This window comes from Engraulis encrasicolus, chromosome 24 (assembly GCF_034702125.1).
Source record: "Engraulis encrasicolus isolate BLACKSEA-1 chromosome 24, IST_EnEncr_1.0, whole genome shotgun sequence".
Lineage (NCBI taxonomy): Eukaryota > Metazoa > Chordata > Actinopteri > Clupeiformes > Engraulidae > Engraulis > Engraulis encrasicolus.
Genome location: NC_085880.1, coordinates 44,164,577 through 44,184,576, shown reverse-complemented (window position 1 = coordinate 44,184,576; position 20,000 = coordinate 44,164,577). Strand labels below are relative to the sequence as shown.

At 45.4% G+C, this 20,000-nt stretch overlaps 1 protein-coding gene across 1 annotated transcript in view; it reads left to right on the top strand.

Annotated features, from left to right (window-relative positions):
* myom2b (myomesin 2b) overlaps positions 1–13,190 on the top strand; it is a 79,473-nt gene extending 66,283 nt beyond the window's left edge. The window contains exons 32-38 of the mRNA XM_063191378.1: positions 1,317–1,480; positions 6,251–6,287; positions 6,590–6,612; positions 7,164–7,219; positions 11,051–11,188; positions 11,472–11,576; positions 12,016–13,190. Coding sequence (XP_063047448.1) covers positions 1,317–1,480; positions 6,251–6,287; positions 6,590–6,612; positions 7,164–7,219; positions 11,051–11,188; positions 11,472–11,576; positions 12,016–12,222 — 730 coding nt within the window. The 3' untranslated portion in view covers positions 12,223–13,190. The remainder of the gene's footprint in view (positions 1–1,316; positions 1,481–6,250; positions 6,288–6,589; positions 6,613–7,163; positions 7,220–11,050; positions 11,189–11,471; positions 11,577–12,015) is intronic.
* The last annotated feature ends 6,810 nt before the right edge of the window (positions 13,191–20,000 follow it).

The window sequence follows — 20,000 nt, the reverse complement described above, 5'->3', positions numbered from 1 at the left end:
CCGAGATCATCTCCTGATCCTCCCACATCTCTACTAGGGCTGGGTAACCGATAATCGATCGAATAGACTCGAAATTCAAATAATCAATTCACAGGGCACAACATTTTTTGGTTCTTTTTCTTTTTGTTCTTTTTGTTTAATTTAGGTCTATGGAAAATACCCAGTAGGTATTAGTCAATTAGGCCTAGGCCTACTTATTACAAATTAGCAATCTGTTAACACTGTCAAGCTACAGCCCTATGACATTTTTATATAAAAATAGGCAACCGCATCTTTTGGGGGAAATCCGGGCACCAAGAAGGGAATGGATTGAATCGATTCGGAATGAAAAAAGGAAAAAATAGGGAAAAAAAGAAAAATATATTTTAAAAAACAAAAAAAAAAACGATGCTCTAGCTAAGCCATCTTCAACTGCCTACTCAAGTGTACAGAGCTTTGACTTCATGGCTTGGCTAGGAGAGGACAAAAACTCAAGCAGGCGGCAAGCAGCACACTAATCCATCCTGGCAATTCAGAGTGTGCATGTCTCTCTGTCTCGCTTTCTGTCTACGTATATCTCTCCTTCCTGCTGTCTATGTCTCTTTCTCCCCTCTCTCTCTCCCTCTTTATCGCCCTGTCTTTTGTCTCACACTCTTCAGTCTCTATGTGTGTGTGTGTGTGTGTGTGTGTGTGTGTGTGTGTGTGTGTGTGTGTGTGCGCGCTCTCGTGTGTGTGTGTGTGTGTGTGTGTGTGTGTGTGTGTGTGTGTGTGTGTGTGTGTGTGTGTGTGACGTGTGTGTGTGTGTGTGTGTGTGTGTGTGTGTGTGTGTGTGTGTGTGTGTGTGTGTGTGTGTGTGTGTGTGTCTGTCTCTCTGTCTGTCTACAGGGAGTGTGAATATGTGCACTACACCGTGTATCTTCTGTATGTGCTTGCACATGTTCACGGGTGTGTGTGTACATTTACATGTATATTTCCCTCAGAGTGTTGTAGCTTATCATCCCCCTATTATTATAAGAGAGAGAGAGAGAGAGAGAGAGGGAGAGAGAGAGAGAGAGAAAGAGAGAGAGAGAGAGAGAGAGAGAGAGAGAGAGAGAGAGAGAGAGAGAGATTATTGTCAATGTCTTATTTATATGCTTTGATCTAAACTCTAAACTACACATTGGAGACTGGTCAAACTTCAAACAATTTCAAACTTCTGTGCTAACACTGTTACATAGATTTTAGACAACAAAGTAAACTTGATTTGACTTGACTTGACTTGACTTGACTTGACTTGACTTGACTTGACTTGACTTGACTTGACTTGACTTGACTTATTCCCTTGTGACATGTTCTAGGGAGACCAAGCTGGCTGCCTCTGAGAGGCTGAGGATCGGTGGCACTCCCGCCATGGCCACCATTGAGATCGTGGAGCCCGTAGACAAGGACAAGGGCGTGTACCACATCCAGATTGCCGACGCAGAGAAGACACACACCCGCACACTCGACTTCTCTGGGCCGCGTAAGTTCTGCATTCTTCTCGCACAGCACATTAAGCAGAGTGGATTCAACTCCTACAGAGTAGGATCAACAATTTGGGTGTTACCAAGTTCAAACATGAGAAATATTATATATATACAGTATATGAACTTTATTACAGGATCTGGGTCAAATAGACATACACACAACATAGTATACATAAAATATAAATTAGGCAGGAAAAGAAAAGAAAGAGGAAAATAAAAACACACACATTAATCCCTAAGCAGATGCAAACATAGCCTCTGTCATGACATGTCTTAAAAGGCAGCCATACCAATGCTTCCACATACAGTATGTTTGATATCTCACTCCAAACTAAAATCTTTTTATTAATATGACAATATGACATTAATATACTGTACATGGATATACGTATTAAAAACAAGGTAACATGCTATGCGTAGTGGCATGAGTGCTTTCCTCAGGACAGTACTATGGGTGTTACGTTCGACTCTTTACATTTTGAATTAATACTGAAAAACACACCGTGTGCATTCATAATAAAAATGCATAAATACAATCAATTATTAATCATCGTCATCACTATCGTCATTACATCGTCCAGCATTCAAAATACACCCACACACTCACGCATGCACACACACACACACACACACACACAAAAACACACACACACACACACACACACGCACACACACACACACACACACACACACACACACACACACACACACACACACACACACACACACACACACACACACACACACACACACACACACATACACACACACACACACACACACACACACACACACACACACACACACACAGAGACAGACTGTACACAACGACTACATTATATTATCTTGATATGCCTCTAAAATATGCCACTAAAATATGAAAATATAATGTTTCATGCGTCTGAATAATTAAACAAGTGCTGTGTGGGAACAGGACTGGTTTATGCTACAGTTTAGCCTTACGTGGGGACAGGGAGTTTGCCCCCTATGAATTTTGAATGCCCAGTACTCCCTGAAGGAGTATGATTCATGACAAAGCGTTTGTTTCCTCGTTCGGTGTGGAGAGCTTATCCACATTCACACTGAGAGCCTTAGCCTATCGTATGAAGGGGGATTTGAGTATAAACACTCTAATCGAGTGTAGTGTGTTATTACTTTTTTATCGCCACTGCCCTTCAGAGAGTAGCCAAGTCAAGTTGGTTTTATTGTCAATTTCTTTACATGCGCTGGTCATTCAAAGAATTGAAATTATGTGTCTTACTTTCCCATGCAGACATAGACAGACTTAGGTATAGACATAGACGGTATCACTTTATTTTAGGGATACATCTATAAGCACTAATACATACAATGTTAATGCCTGCATAAGTAACTTGTAAGGCATGTACTAAGCAAACACTAAGGCCTACTGGGTCTGACTCCTTACTAAGGTTAAATTGGTAATAAATCCCTCATTGTGCATGAACAAGACATTTGCGAATACATGCCTAACAAATGTTTGATTTTGCTTGTACAGGCCTTACAAGTTACTTATACAGGGACATTGTATGTATTTGTGCTAATAGATGTATCCCTAAAATAAATTCTTACCACATAGACAGTGTAGAGATCATAGACAGTGCACATAAAGTACCCCTGGAGTACCCATACAGTACACATACAGACATTTAAAGTGCAAAACTAGACAACAGAAGACATACAGACAGAGAACATAATTGAAATGAGGTATTGTTGTGCATTTTCAATAATGTCCTAGTGTGACCATTGTGACATAGCCTTCATCTCCATGGCAAAAAATAAAACTAATGCCGGACAGCATGATAAAGACAGATGTCTTCAGAAGACAGTTTGTTCAATAGGTATTTGACTCTGCACTCTGACTAAGGTTTTGAAATGGAAGTGCATGTACACAGATTGAAAGTATGGGGCACCTAAGTCACGGCCACTAATTCCTGACCATGGGGCCTTAAGTTGCAAAAAAATTAAATGGAAGTGAACTAGGCAAGACGTGGTGGATTTGTGGTGCATAGGTGGATTTTCAAGGTTTGAATTGGCATCGTAAAATCACTCATTTCAAGCCCAGTAAATATTTTTTCAACTCTCCATGAGGTGACAGGAAGGGGTGGAGACTAGAGGATGACATTTTTCGGGAATTTCCGCGGGATGGGAGTCAAAATTTTAAAGATGAACGGGAACGGGCAGGAGCAGGAATGAAGATGAATGGGAGCGGGCAGGAGTGGGAATAAAAATGAAAGAGAACGGAATGCTCGCTTATTTTTTCATTAAAAAAAGCCTCGATTTTTTGATGAAACGGGAATGGGATTGATTTTGAGTGGGAGTGGGCAGGATTGGGAAACATTCTTTTCAGGAGTGGACGGGATGGGATTTGTTTCTTTTACTCCAGTCCGGGATGGGATGGGATGGGATTTTTTTCTGGGACCGGGATGGGACGGGAGTGAAAATCCACTCCCGTGTCATGCTCTAGTGGAGACTTAGGAACCCCAAGTGGCCAGTGAGCTCCCCCTCCGCCTCCGGTTCAACTGTGACAAGGCTAAGTCCTAAGCAGTGGTCAACCCAGCCCACCCGCTCTGGCCCAGCCCAATTACTGTCCTTTAAGGTTCAGCAGCTTCAGCCTCTTAGCCGCTGAGAGGACCAGTAAGGCAGGCTGTTACCTGCAGTTTTGTGCACCGAGGAGACACATTGGGGGCATGTATGTAACGTAAGGGGGCAGCCATGGGCAGCCCGTTAGGAAGTCGGGCTTTGTAGCGTGACGGTTTACTGTGTCGATTCTCATCACCACCATCGGATAACCTGCCCTAACCAGCTGTCTTTCTCGAAAGCATAGTTGCTAACCAGTTAGCAACTTGGGGATTTGTCAATCGGGGTTTGCATTGCAATCAGTAACGTAACTAAAGTAGTTAGTATCTGTGGTTTTCAGAAATGCAACCCCTAGTACGCCTACGTGGGACTGTAATACCCCGAGTGTGGTACCATCAAAGATTCTAAATATAGTAAGAAAGATAAATCATTACGGTATGTGTTGCCAATGAACTCCCACTAGTGCCCTAAAGGGGCATGGCAGACACACTGTTTGATGGCAGCTTAGAAACTTACATCATATTGATTCCAGAACAAACCCCTCATGAACCGTCTCTTCCTTATCAATCGTCTCTGGTACAGGCTTCCCACACTGTTCTGGTGCATTCAGTGGGTGAGCCATGAATGCAGTTTCATTGGGTGTGTTGTGGTTTGCTATTGTAACTGAGGTGTTCACGTGCAGTCCGCCCCTTTGGTCTCGAACTCACCACCTCTTAGTCAACGCAGCGCTTCGGGTATGGGAGGCACAGCGCGATACCGCTGGGCTAAAGGACCAGTCCGATAGCTCAGAGCGACCGATACTGTATGAGGCTTCGGGAGGGAGATTAACTAACATTCCTACAAGTGTGGTAGTTGGCCTCCGTTACACAATGGGCCCTTCTCAAAACCTAGGACAGTGTCCTTCCAAGTATAAAGAGTATCCAATCACTGGGTGTGACTAATTAGGCTGATACACTTGGAAGGACACTGTCCTAGGTTTTGAGAAAGGCCCAATGTCACAATGACAATGGGGACTGGGAAAAAGGGGACAGAGGTAGATGGTTGGGGCTAGGGGTGGGCGGTATGGCCAAAAATGTATACCTCGGTATAATTTTAGCCACGGTATATATCACGGTATATATCACGGTATTGTACATTTGTGTATAAAATGTTAAAATTAAGCGTTTTGTGGCAAAATGACCAAAACACAATTTTTTTGCATTTTATTTTTTGGAAATGACTGGTCAGACATTGTTTTATCTTCTATGTGGGAATTCTTGTCATTCAAATCATTTGAAAACATATTTTTAAACTTTTAATCTATAACTATAACTCTACATCTACAGGACTCAATGTGCTATTGCGGTAGACGGTATGAGACAAAATCTCTATCATTGATGAAAAAATACCGCACACGATATTATACCGCGGTTACCGCCCACCCCTAGTTGGGGCAAACGGTGTAGGAGGGGAAAGTTGTGGCAGACATCTGCACAGTACAGTTTTACAGTATGAATTCATCACAGAGAGATTCGAGTTTACAGTAATGGCAAAGTCACACAGAGTTTCTGTTTGTCGGCGGTGGGGAAGTGTTTTTTTCTTTTCAGCGTCTGCTCGGAAACGTTTAAAAACACATGAAAAAAGATAAGTTCTTCCACATCCACAGCGCGGTGGTTAGTGGTGATTTGGAAATAAACCTTCGGAGCGGATCGTTACCTCTTCCGTGCCGCTGACACCGCATGTGATCCAGCACTGACACCCTCACTTCCTCGTTGGTGTGACTCTCTAAGTGTTGAATTAGCACTGAGAAATTGACTGTGTGTGAAGTTGCATCCCGGTCTTCACTTCACTGCCGGAGTCAGTCAATAGATGTGTTTGATGATGACAAACACCAGGTCACGCCACCAGCAGGCTTACTGCAGTAATGAGGGAGTGTGCTATTCTCGGCAGCTAGCTCAGGAAGGCAATACTTCATCTGTTAAAATAATGACAGATTTTTCCACACACAACAACCTGACACCCACTGTTGACTTGGGGGGGAAAAACTGGCTGACAATCAGCACAGACGGCAACATTTTATTCCTTTCCATCACCTTGCCTCCCTTTAATCTCTCTCTCTCTCTCTCTCTCTCTCTCTCTCTCTCTCTCTCTCTCTCTCTCTCTCTCTCTCTCTCTCTCTCTCTCCACAGTCTATGATAACGCCTATGCAGAATTCCTGAGACTCAAGTAAGAGCCGCATTTCTATATTTTCTGTTTTTCTGTTTCGTTTTTCTTCTTCTCTCCTGTTGTGTGAACTGTGTACAGCTCAGTGCTCTCTCCTTTGATGAGGCACCTCACTGACGGTGTTTTATTTTTTGCAATGCAGAGCATGTGCACAGCTCGTCAAAACTGTGGGTAAAATATTACCCCATGCTAATGACCTCGCTAACAGTAGCATTCTCTCTCTCTCTTTTCGCTCTCTCTCTCTCTCTCTCTCTCTCTCTCTATTTCTCTCTATTTCTCTCTCTCTCTCTCTCTCTCTTTTCCAGGGCCGAGGCATATGCTGAAAAGAGTGAGTATGTTCAATGGCTTGGAGGCGTTGGCTGGTGCGGGGCTTTGTTAGTGGTATTTTACTGCTCGTCTCGCTTGAGCAAACGTACAGATGCAGATAACAACACAAAATGTACAGCTAATTAACCGCAGCACCAATGAGACTAAAATTAGAGTCTCTTTTCTCTCTCTTTCTTTTTTTCCTTTTTTCCTTTTTTCTTTTCTTTCTTTCTTTCTTTCTTTCTTTTTTTCTTTTCTTTCTTTCTTCCTTTTTTTTCTCTCTATTTTCTGTCTTCTCTCTCTCTCTCTCTCTCTCTCTCTCTCTCTCTCTCTCTCTCTCTCTCTCTCTCTCTCTCTCTCTCTCTCTCTCTCTCTCTTTCTCTCTCTCTGTCTTTGTGCGTTTGTATGCCTGTTTGACGGGTACGGTGTGTGTGTGTGTGTGTGCGTGCGTGCGTGCATGTGTTTGTGTGTGTGTGTGTGCGCACTTTTGTGTGTGCACCTATATATTTAACGTGGGCCTCTGTGTGTGCGTGTGTGTGTGTGTGTGTGTGTGTGTTTGTCTGCCGTTTTCAGACCGCGGTAAGGTGGTTGGTGGCCTCCCAGATGTCGTCACCATCATGGAACACAAGGTGAGCCTCATTGATTTAGCGCCGGCCCCCGACCGGATCAGACCGGCCACGTGGCTGCTGGCTGTCTGCCTGGCTGCAGCCGCCCGCCCGCCCGCCACGCCATCCGCTCCACAACACCATAACAGAGATTCTTTAAAGTATAGAGATGTGCTATGGGCACCTAACGTGACCAGGTTCCGGTCTGCCTAAAGGGGCGTGTCATAATACTCCTGGCATTGCAGCCAGGGGAGGATATGGAGGGAGGGGATGGGGGGGGGGCAGACTAGGCTGCAGCCTGGAGAGGATATGGAGGGGATGGGGGGGGTTAGACTAGGCTGCAGCCCGGAGAGGATATGGGGGGGGGGCAGACTAGGCTGCAGCCTGGAGAGGATAAGGGGGGGGGGGCAGTAGGGAGCCTGGAGAGGATAAGGGGGGGGGGGCAGACTAGGTTGCAGCAAGGGGAGGATATGGAGGGGGGGGGGGGCAGACTAGGCTGCAGCCAGGAGAGGATATGGAGGGGGGGGGGGCAGACTAGGCTGCAGCCTGGAGAGGATATGGAGGGGGGGGGGGGGTAGACTAGGCTGCAGCCTGGAGAGGATATGGAGGGGGGGGGGCAGACTAGGCTGCAGCCAGGAGAGGATATGGAGGGGGGGGCAGACTAGGCTGCAGCCAGGAGAGGATACTCATGAACGACCATCCGGGTACTTTGCTCTTAAATTTGCGTTACGCCCCTTTATGGGTGAAAACAAACCGAATGTCTCATTGACTTACATGCTAAATCGGCTAGCCTAAATGAACACATTCCATGCTTCAGCCACGGCTGTTTGGCTATATTATTTGAACAGCCGGCAACACAACACGTTTTCGGCATGTTGCGCGTGAACAACGATAGTCTACAGGTCCGTATCTTACGTTTATTAAACAACAACATCACCAATTGACTTGCATGGGTTGTTTTCCCCCACAAATGGGCGTAACGCACATTGAAAACGTCACGCCGTTCATGAGTATATGGGGGGGGGGCAGACTAGGCTGCAGCCTGGAGAGGATATGGAGGGGGGGGCAGACTAGGCTGCAGCCTGGAGAGGATAAGGGGGGGGGGGGGGGGGCAGACTATGCTGCAGCCTGGAGAGGACATGGAGCTGGGGGGCAGACTAGGCTGCNGCCAGGAGAGGATATGGAGGGGGGGGGCAGACTAGGCTGCAGCCTGGAGAGGATATGGAGGGGGGGGGCAGACAGACTAGGCTGCAGCCTGGAGAGGACATGGAGGGAGGGGGGGTAGACTAGGCTGCAGCCTGGAGAGGATATGGGGGGGGGGGGGCAGACTAGGCTGCAGCCCGGAGAGGATATGGAGGGGGGGTGGGGGGTAGACTAGGCTGCAGCCCGGAGAGGATATGGAGGGGGGGTGGGGACAGGGGCAGACTAGGTTGCAGCAAGGGGAGGATATTGTGGGACGGTGGTGGGGGCAGACTCGGCTGCAGAGAGGAGAGGAGATGGGGGGGGGGGGGGGGGGGTGTATAGCTGTCGTTCCCAACCTTTTTTGGCCGGGGACCCCATTTTGATATCCCACATTTCTAAGGACCCCATACACATATTTTTACGCACCTGAACAAAAAATACTTTGCTAACTTGTAGGCTATTAAACCTGCAGACATTCCTGAAAAGATACAAGGATGAATGTGGCATTTCAATCAGAATATGAATTAATGTTACATTAATAAGGCCCTGATTAGGGTATCCGTGTTCTTTTCACACACCAAGACATATCAGGCGACCCCATATGGGGTCCTGACCCCAAGGTTGGGAATCACTGGTGTATGGTATGGTGTTTGGTAGAGGCGTCACCATAGTGTATCATTCAAAGACAAGGAAAAACACCTCTGGGGTTCAAGGTGATGCTAAGGCGAAAGGCTCAGCCGTTCGTGATTTAACAATACTGTACGCTAGGCAGGGCAGGGCCGGCTCTAACACACAGCCCACCGTCCACCCTGCTGTACTATCGCCCTGCCCACCGCACCATCCACCCTGCTGTACTATCGCCCTGCCCACCGCACCATCCACCCTGCTGTACTATCGCCCTGCCCACCGCACCGTCCACCCTGCTGTACTATCGCCCTGCCCACCGCACCGTCCACCCTGCTGTACTATCGCCCTGCCCACCGCACCGTCCACCCTGCTGTACTATCGCCCTGCCCACCGCACCGTCCACCCTGCTGTACTATCGCCCTGCCCACCGCACCATCCACCCTGCTGTACTATCGCCCTGCCCACCGCACCATCCACCCTGCTGTACTATCGCCCTGCCCACCGCACCGTCCACCCTGCTGTACTATCGCCCTGCCCACCGCACCATCCACCCTGCTGTACTATCGCCCTGCCCACCGCACCATCCACCCTGCTGTACTATCGCCCTGCCCACCGCACCATCCACCCTGCTGTACTATCGCCCTGCCCACCGCACCATCCACCCTGCTGTACTATCGCCCTGCCCACCGCACCATCCACCCTGCTGTACTATCGCACGGGTCACTGATCATGTTGTTGTTTGCCTGGGGGGGTGGTGATGGGGGTGGGGGTGGGGGTGGTGAAGGGAGAGGAATGAACGTCTGGACTGACCAGACCACCACCACCCCCCCCCACCTCCCTTCCTAGTCCTACCCCCTCCCCTCCTAGTCCCACCCCCTCCCCTCCGTCCGTCCTACCCCCTCCCCTCCTAGTCCTACCCTCCGTTTTATATTCAGGCTGTTATGGGAAATCTGTCAGACAAACGTCTGAGGCAGGCATTCGCCATAATGTGTCGGAGGGAGCGAGCATTTTTTAAATTAAACTCGCATTAGCAGGTCAATATTTCTTATTCGGTTTTAATCTCTGCAACTTGCTGATTTAGGGGGCCGATGCGAGCTGTGTTGGTGGTGGTGGTGGGGCTGGTGGTGTTGCTGCTGCACAGGATTCGCACATGGCCAAGGGGCTTTGAAATATTACATTTTTAGTATTACCCTTGTGGATTTATGCAGCATTTTTCTTTTTTCACGTACCGTAGAAGTCTTGAGTGGAATTAAATTATGCACGCTGAAAAGAATATGAAACAATAATATTTCATTCCAGCAAGGATCTGCTTTCATATGGTGTTGTGCAAGTGGGAAATAAGTTAGAATGCCAACATTTTACAAGCATGTACAATATATATACCCAAAATCAGTTTGACCGACTGTTGTAGAACACCCATCAATATCTCACTTTTAACAACCTTCTTAGTGCCTTGACGTTTGGCTTTAGAAATTGAACCGAATTGGGTTGATTTAGAATGAGTGTATTTCTTCACAAAGTTTGATTATCGTCTTTACTTTACATGCGAAAAGTCCCCCATTTGTTATTCTGTGAAAAAAAATGAGAATGAGTCTTTTTCTTAAACCATCTCATTTATTTATTCTCACTTGTTTACCAGACTCTAAGCCGGACCTGCACCATGCCTTCTAGATCTTGGTCAAAGTTATATTCTTTTCTACTCTCTGAGTATTTTAATAGCACTAAAACTTACAGCGGCCCCAAGTTGCCTATAGCTCTCGTTCAGAATTCTACTTGTAGTCTGTTCTACTCAGAATATTCAATGATTACTACTAAAACTAACTAAACTAAACTAAAACTACTACTTCTTACATGCTTTCCAGACCCTGACTTTGACCTGCACTGTGTGCAGCGACCCCAAGTTGGCCACAGTTCTAGTTCAAAGTTCTAGTCTGTTCTATCAAAGTGTTCTACCCTCCACGTATTAGCACTATTGACAGTTATTCACATTGACTCTTGTATATCTTCATACAAACTCATTTATTTGACCTCTCGATTGTTTTCCAGACCCTGAGCCTGACCTGCACGGTGTGCGGTGACCCCAAGCCACAGGTCAGCTGGTCCAAGAACGAGGTGGAGGTGGAGAATGGCGACCAATACGTCATCGCCATCGACTCGGGCAAGTTCGCCAGCCTGACCATCAAGGTGATTACATACAGCATTACATCTTGGTACACCAGCTGCACACACGACAACAAGAAGATGTTACAGCGCATTAGTAGAGAGAGAATCATTTTGTGGGCATCTGTGGGTTGCTTCCGAACATAATCTCACCGTATTTATATATAGTGACAATAAAGCACTCTACTCTACTCTACTCTACTCTACTCTACTCTACTCTACTCTACTCTACTCTACTCTACTCTACTCTACTCTACTCTGCTCTGCTCTGCTCTGCTCTACTCTACTCTACTCTACTCTACTCAAGGGAGTGTCCATGGAGGACTCCGGCAAGTACACCATGACCATCCAGAACAAGTACGGCGGCGAGACCGTGGACGTCATCGTCAGCGTCTACAAGCACGGCGACAAGGTCAGGTCACTTCATATGTATTACACTCATTATGTCCAACTGTTTAACTCAACACTTAAGATTTTAATTTGCCTTAAAGACATGTAAAAGTTTTGATCTTTGACCTGACATGTTTCGACGGTGCTACTTCCGTCTTCATCAGAGGGTCAGGTAAAAGATAAAAACTTTTACACGTCTTAAGGCAAAAGAAAATCTGAAGTGTTGAGGTCACTTCACCTTACTTCACGTATATGTTACCACAATACCTATTGTACCAAATGCACACACAAATGCGGGCCCCTGCTTATAAGCTTGTATTTAGCTTCTCATGTATATGGGGACCCTTTCTCTCCATACTAATATACCTTTTTCATGACATGTAACTGAAAGTCTAAATGATAGTGTGAAGAGAAATACATTTCTTTTATTCATTCATTCATTCATTCATTCTTTCTTCAAGGTGCCGGACGCTAAGCCCGTGCCCACGGTGAAGAGGATCCTGCCTCCCGTGTTGCCCATCGTCATCCCCAGTGCCAAGCCGGCCGCCGCCGCTGTCCCCCCCTCCGCACCCTCCACCCCCACCCCCCCCAGGTCCGCCAAGTCCCCCACCCCACCTGTCAGCCCCAAGTCCCCCACTCCCGGCCGCATGACGCCCAGGAGGAAGTAAACTTAATACAAGTAAATACTAATGATGAGTATAAATAAAAGAATGTCATCAACCCCCTTCTCCTTCCCACATAAAAATATTAATAATGAGGAAATAAAAAGGAAATGTTGATGCGTAGAGGAAGACGCATTTGCAGTGTGAGTCATTGTATAATGCACACACATGCACACGCACACACGCACACACACACACACACACACACACGCACACGCGCGCACACACGCGCACACATGCACACACACACAGAATATAGGAATGTGTTTTCCCATACAAGATGCTCTTTGGCTTTGCTGTAGTTTTTTCTCTTTTCCTTAAATATACAAAGCAGCATCTTGAAGGGGAGAGGAGGGAAGCAAGTAGAAAAAGAGGAGAGAGAGAGAGAGAACGCGAGAGAGAGAGAAAGAGAGCGGAAGAGAGAGAGAAAGAGAGGAGGTCATATTCTATTTAGTGTATTTGCCACCACGTCGAGCAGGGCAACAGTTTGTCATACGAGCTTTCAGAAGAGAAAAAAAGCGATGTGAACAGAACGCACCCCTGATGAATTTGGCTTCTGCCACCCTCCTGCTCCGAGGTGCTCTGCTTGAAAAATGACCGGCTTTGATGTTCAGTTTATTAAATCGCTGTTATTTTTTTTCCCTTCCTTCTTTTTTTTTCTTTTTTTTCATTTAAAAAAAAGCGCCGCACTTTCAATTAAGCCGCTAGAAAATTCTGAAGCATTTACTTTCTCCTCTTCCTCCATGGATGGATAAGCCCAGAGTGCCGGACCCCCACTTATCCCCGTTGCTGCAAGCACTCCTATCCTCCTATCCTATCCTCCTATCCCTGGCTGGCGCGGTGCGGCGCGGCGCTGCGTGGTGCGGTGCAGCGTACACTGTAGCGTGCGTCGCCAATCCAGATAAATCTCGTTACCACCCTCGCTGCCCTCGTGTTTTCCTGCCTTTGTGTTAATAAAAAAGACGTAGAAATCACTTGCAGCCTGTGTCTTCTCTCTCTCTCTCTCTCTCTCTCTCTCTCTCTCTCTCTCTCTCTCTCTCTCTCTCTCTCTCTCTCTCTCTCTCTCTCTCTCTCTCTCCCTCTCTTTCATTCTCTCCCTCTCTATCTCTCTCTATTGCTCTCTCTCTCTTTCTCTTTCTCTTTCTCTCTCTCATGCTCTTTCTCTCTCATGCACTCTCTCTCTCTCTCTCATGCACTCTTTCTCTCTCTCTTTTTTTCTTTCTCTTTCTCTTTCTCTTTCTCTTTCTCTTTCTCTCCCTTTCTACTCTCTGAGCTGTTTACTGTTGGCTGGCTCACATACACACACATGCATCAAACATACACAGACACACACACACACACACACACACACACACACACACACACACACACACACACACACACACACACACACACACACACACACACACACACACACACACACACACACACACACACATATATATAAAATACACACACATATATATATATAAAATACACACACACATACACACACATGCATCAAACAAACACACACATGCATTAAAGGGAGCACACACGTGTCTATCGCGCACACAAACACAAATTAAAGGCTGCACACACGTCTGACACACACATACACCCCCCCCCCCTCCGCACACACACACACACACACACACACACACACACACATACACAAACGTACAAACACATGCAAACATAGCACAGACAGGCAAACACACGTACACACCACCATATCCACACACAAACACTTACACAAAACTCACACGTGCGCATAATCATATACATATGTAAGTGCGTACACAGCACACAGACTGAGGATCTCCTGCAGTGTAGAGTATGAAAGCGATTAGAGCAGCTACACAGACAGCGCCTATCTGAATCGCATCAGCAATTTCCACTGCCTCTTTGCCGGTTCTCGTTTTGAAGTCCACAAATCATTTCATGTGCTGGAAGCCTGGAACACCTACAGCAAAGACCAGCGCTGTACGTAGCCTAGGCTACTATGCATGCTGGCAGCGTTTGACCACAGGCCAATACTTCACTGTTGCATGTCAATAGGCCGTAATTACATCTCTCCACAACTGGGAAAGCTAATGTGAATGATACTACATGAGTAACCAACCAATATTATATTGTCTGAACTTTACGCTGGTCTGAAATGTGCACCTTTAGAATCACATTTCAAGTCTATTCTTTGAGATGATATGTTAAAAAAAAAAAAAAACTGTATTTGTTTATTAAGCTATTTTCAGTAGCACTAGGCTAGGGTAACATGATTAGATCTTTTTCAAGGTCTTTTAAAGGATATCTCTCCGCTACCAGTGAGTGCTTTTCTTGTATCGTCAAGTGTGAGGCATTTTTTGTCAATAAACTCAGAGCATCAATGAGCTTGATGTCTAGGGCCAAGGCAGAGAGATTTGATATGTGATAGGCTAGCTGTCATGGACGCACGTCGATCTCATCATCATGAGTTGACAATCAGGCAATACTTCACTTGTATCATTCTAGCCAGCATCACTAGCATGTGGCAAGCTGCACTCACCCACATTTAGATAAAGTAGAATGTAACAAATTAAGTCAATGAGCACACACACACACACACAACACATAAATGATTTTGTTGAGTTTGTTCCCATAGCAACTGAAAATGGATCCCGAAGCAGTATCTCAAAAGGGAAATGTTTAATGTGCCCCCCCCCCTCCACCACAATCGTAACATCCCTCCCTCCCTCCATCTCTCCCTCCGGGAAACTCCAGCCGTGTCGCTGGCGCTGTCTCCAAACTGCATTGCCACCATGTCAAGGCAATTAAAACGCATTGCTCCACAGTGACAACCGAGTCACACATGTACTGGCTTGGCGATTGAAGAACATTACAACACAGCCACTGTGGTCCAGGCTCCAGTACCCATCTCAACCACATGATGGCAGTGGTGAACCACCACGGAATATGTCACATGCACTACACACACTCACCAAGAGCACCCGACCCGATGGGATAAATAGTCAACACACTGAATCATTGGTCTTACTTCCCTGCATCGATTTGCTGTGGGAAGGGGGAATCGCTAAACTGCAACCGAGGAACAAATAAATAAATAAACAACGGCCCACTCGCACCCATGAGAGGGGCTTTGTCTAATTTCTCCTGTCATTGTATTGAATCAAATGGCATTTGGATGCCTTGCCTGTTATGGATATGGCAGAGTGGTGGAAACCAACCAGCACCCATATTAAATACAAGCTCACACAACAACTGCAACAGGACCGTGAGAAGAGAAGGGCAGACTACACAAGTCTACAACACTGTGCATCAAATGTGTCTCCCATCAAATTTTTCTCTCATAAGTATAGTGGCGTGCGTGCAGATATTTGGGGGGGCAAGTGCTGGGGGGGTGGGGGTGGGGGTGTGTTGGGGGCATGTGGAACTTCTGACTGCCTTACTAGACTAGAGGCTATATTATATCGGGGCATAATTGTAACATGAATTTGATCGCATTTGTAGATTATCATGTCAAAATGTAGACCAAAAAAAGAGCGCCAAAAAAAGAACTTTGTCTTTCAAAAAGGTTTTTTTTTGTCCATTAGGGCAAAGGGGCAGGTGCTTTAGCACCACCTTATCCCTATCTGTGCACTGCACGCCCATGCGTAACATGGAGTTGTAGCCTAGAAATCTAGCCGTGGTTTGGCTATAACCAAAAGCTGAAGGCTATGCAGCAACAGCAGACAGACAGATAGATAGAGAGAGAGAGACAGAGAGACAAAGCATCACATTCGACTTGTTTTATGGGCAGAGGCGAGGCAGGCACGGGCAGGAAAACAAATTTTGGTATTACTTTGAAGTGAAAAACTTTTCCATTGTTATCATCGCTGCATGAGGTGTCTCCGCGTCCTGATAACGCGGGAAAGGGCTCCGATGCTGCTTTGAAGATACAGGAGTTTCCCCCTCCGCTCCAACCACACAAAAGAAGAATCCAATACACTCACAGGAGGATACACTCACATGTCAGATGCAACGTCCGATACTGGAAAAAAGTGCATTCGCACACATGCACGTGCACACACACACGTGCACACACACACACGCACGTACACATGCATGCACGCACATGCATGCACACACACACACACAAGCGCACACACACAAATGCACGCAAACAAACACACACACACACACCCACGTGCACGCACACACACACACAGACACACAAACACACACAGACACTTCCTTTCAAGTTTGCTGTGATGCTAACATTGCGTAATATTGGGACAGAAGTAGCCATGCTGAATTCTCACAACCTTCAAATATGGCTGTGGTTTTCAAAGTGGGACGGGGTACTCCAAGGGGTCTGCAAGGGGGTGCTTGGGGGCTGCAGCAGGTTGGCAGGAAAAGTACAACAAAATAAATAACGGAATTAACTGAATAAATAACATAAAACAAAGTAAATCAAAGAATCAGTGAAATTGTGTGTCTCGGCCCATGTAAGGGGGGATTTAGCTGGAATAATACTGGTATATGGGAGCCTGGTCATGGTAAAGTTTGGGAACCCCTGGACTACAGAGAAAATAAAAAATAATATTACGTTTTGATACAGTAGGCTACATGCAATGGTGGATTACTGCACGGGCCCCACGGGCCCATGGACTCATAATCTGTCCCTGGATAGATGTAGTTACACTAATATCACAACATAGTGTATAAAGTGTTATACCAAACATCTGATATGGAAACATTCCCACACTTTTGAAAAAAAAAATCTCTGGACGGGGCTGCAAATGTGGGGCATATGTAGCCTGATTATCATCGACTTTCAAATCTCTTCGAGACTTGGACTGGCCAAGAGCATAACAATTAACATTTCTCAAACGGCATGGTTGACCCTCCTCCCTTAGTTTGCTTATGGTTGTTTACTTACCCACAAAGTGGGAGGAGTTCCCGTATTTTCGGCAACTCAGACAGTACTTGCAATGCTCTTGACCTGACTAGTTGCAACGCTGAAAGTGTTGTGTCACTAGGAGGGCACAGCCTGGCTAGGGCATATGTACACAGTACATTTTGCAGTGGAAATTCCTCACTTAGAGAGTCAAATGTTATGCTCCTAGTATTGACACTGCCACTGCAGATGAGGGGAGCATGTACGTGGAGCTACTGTCTGGACAGATGGCATAGTGAAACCTCTATGGGTGTGTTGATAGTAACCTTTACCCACCACTGCAACTAGGTTATCAAACCCAACCCAGATGGCAGGAAGCTCCATCTCAGTGACTATGACAGCCACTTAGACACGGTAACAGGGATCTGTTTATGTATTTATAGTGGATATATTTATGTATTTATATTGCTAAATGCCCCTGACAAACATTCCCCTACCCATAGGTGCCGGAAAAGGGGATGCAGTGCATTTGCATCCCCACTTTTGGGTTCCCTAAATGAGGCTTTCTCAACTTTTGCTGCAGACAAATGAGTGGAGTACAGCAGCAGTAACATTGCTAAGACATAAAGAATGAAGGAAAAAAAATGCACCGCCACTTTAAAACTTGTTCCGGCGCCCTTGCCCCTATCTATGACACCATAAGGCTTGGACTATAATTACTATAACAACTTTGTAACTACAGTTTGGAGTAGTTTAGAGTAGCTTGATCTTTATAGGTCTGTTGCTTGTGCATCTAAATGGAACAACATGTAATATTATGTGGCCTAGTGTGGGTCTTTGCCTACCACTAACTTCAAACTACAGTGTATGTACACATTGGCTACTGTGACATGCTACTGGTAACTGCTACTAGGGCAGTCATGGGTAAACAGTTAGGGCGTCAGACTTGTAGAGAGTTACTTGTGCACAATCCCTGGTGCTGAACAAAAAGATTACGTATTTTTTGAAAAAAAGGTTCGCACACTTCTTTGGATTTTTCTTCTTGAAGTTATTTTTTCTTCTTTTTATTTATTCATTCAATCTGAGGAAGACCGAGAGGTCGAAACGTCATTGCCAATGAATGAATAAATAAAAAGAAGAAAAAAATCCAAAGAAGTGTGCGAACCTTTAAAAAAAAAAAAGCAGTTAGGGCGTCAGACTTGTAGCCCAAAGGTTGCCGGTCTGATTCCCAACCCACCAGGTTGGTGGCGGGAGTATTTAGGCAGTACTCTCCCACATCCTCCTCCATGACTGACGTACCCTGAGCATGTACAGGTATACTGTCCCACTGCACTGCTCCCTTGGGGCGCCATTGGGGGCTGCCCCTTGCACAGGTGAGGCATAAATGCAATTTTGTTGTAAGCGTTGTGCACTGGTGTGGAGTGCTGTGTCACAATGACACTGGGAGTTGGAGTTAACATTTGAATGGATCCCAGGTGTGGTTTTGTGCTGTGCTATGTTATGATTTTATTTCTGAATAACAGACGTGTTGGCTTATAACAGACTGCTGCCAATGGCAACGGACAGAATGCCTGTTACCTAGCGACGTCAGCTGATTTTGACACTTGGAAAACTGCTGAACTGTGCAAAATTTGCTGTCTCTAGGTTGTAATCATCATAATTATGATGAAAGATAGGATTAAGACATATTTATGAACTTTAAAGTTGTAGAAACCATGCGCATGAACTACCAAAAATAAAACAACCATAGGCTATCATCTTTTTTTCAAACAAACATATCTAATTTAGATGCTTGCTACAGAGAAGAGTCTAACTTGCTTGCTTAATAATAATAATAATAATAATAAACTTTATTGCAGACACATGTCCATATCACACACCATACAGTATTCAATACTCAATACAAACAGTATAAATAGTAAAAAAAGAAAAACAAAAACAAAAAAGAAAAGAGAGAAAAGAAGGACATATTTAAAAAAATATATACAGACTATTGCACCAATGCCTCCTTAGCCTAGAGGTAAATCTGTAGCTACTTTTGGTGGGATTGACTAGAGCCTGAATTATGCTATTCTCTGACCTATCCAGGCGATACATAAAACTGGACATCAGCTGTCTTAAGAGTGCCTCAAAGGTTGGCACTCTATTGGACACAAACAGCTGACTAGCACTGTGCCACCTAGGGACCCTAAGCAACAGCCTCATTGCATCATTGTATGCTACCTTGAGTCTATGCATACTTGTTTGCTTAAAGCAAGACCATAATTGAGCAGTGTACAATGGAGTAATGTAGGTTGTAAACAGGGAACACTTCACAGAATCAGAGCACATAGAAAACTTACGTAAAAGCATGTTTGCTTGAGCATACATTTTACAGCGCTGTCTATAAATATCTTTGTCATCTGTCCAGTTATCAGATATGACATGTCCAAGATACTTTATTTCTTCACATACAGCAAGTGGACTATCTGACAGATAGAAGGTAGGGAAAGTTGATTTCCTATCACCAGCACTTCTAACAATCATGATATTGCTCTTCTTAGCATTATACTGTATGTCATAATCAGAGCCATACTGAGAGCACACCTTCAGCATCTGCTGCATCCCAGCACTATAAGGACATAGCAGAACCAGATCATCTGCATACATAAGATGATTAACAACAGTGTTACCAACAAGGCAGCCAGTTTGTACTCTATTTAACTTATCTGACAGTTCATCCATATAGACATTAAATAAAATAGGAGATAAAATCCCTCCTTGTCGCACTCCATTACTAACAGAAAAGGGAGCAGACACCACATTGTCCCATTTAACATGAAATAATTGATGGGCATACCAAAAGGCTAATATTGAGTGCGTATACATGCAGTTCAGTATCCCGAATATGATCGGGATATTAAGTATCCCGAATTTGCGTTTGCGCATA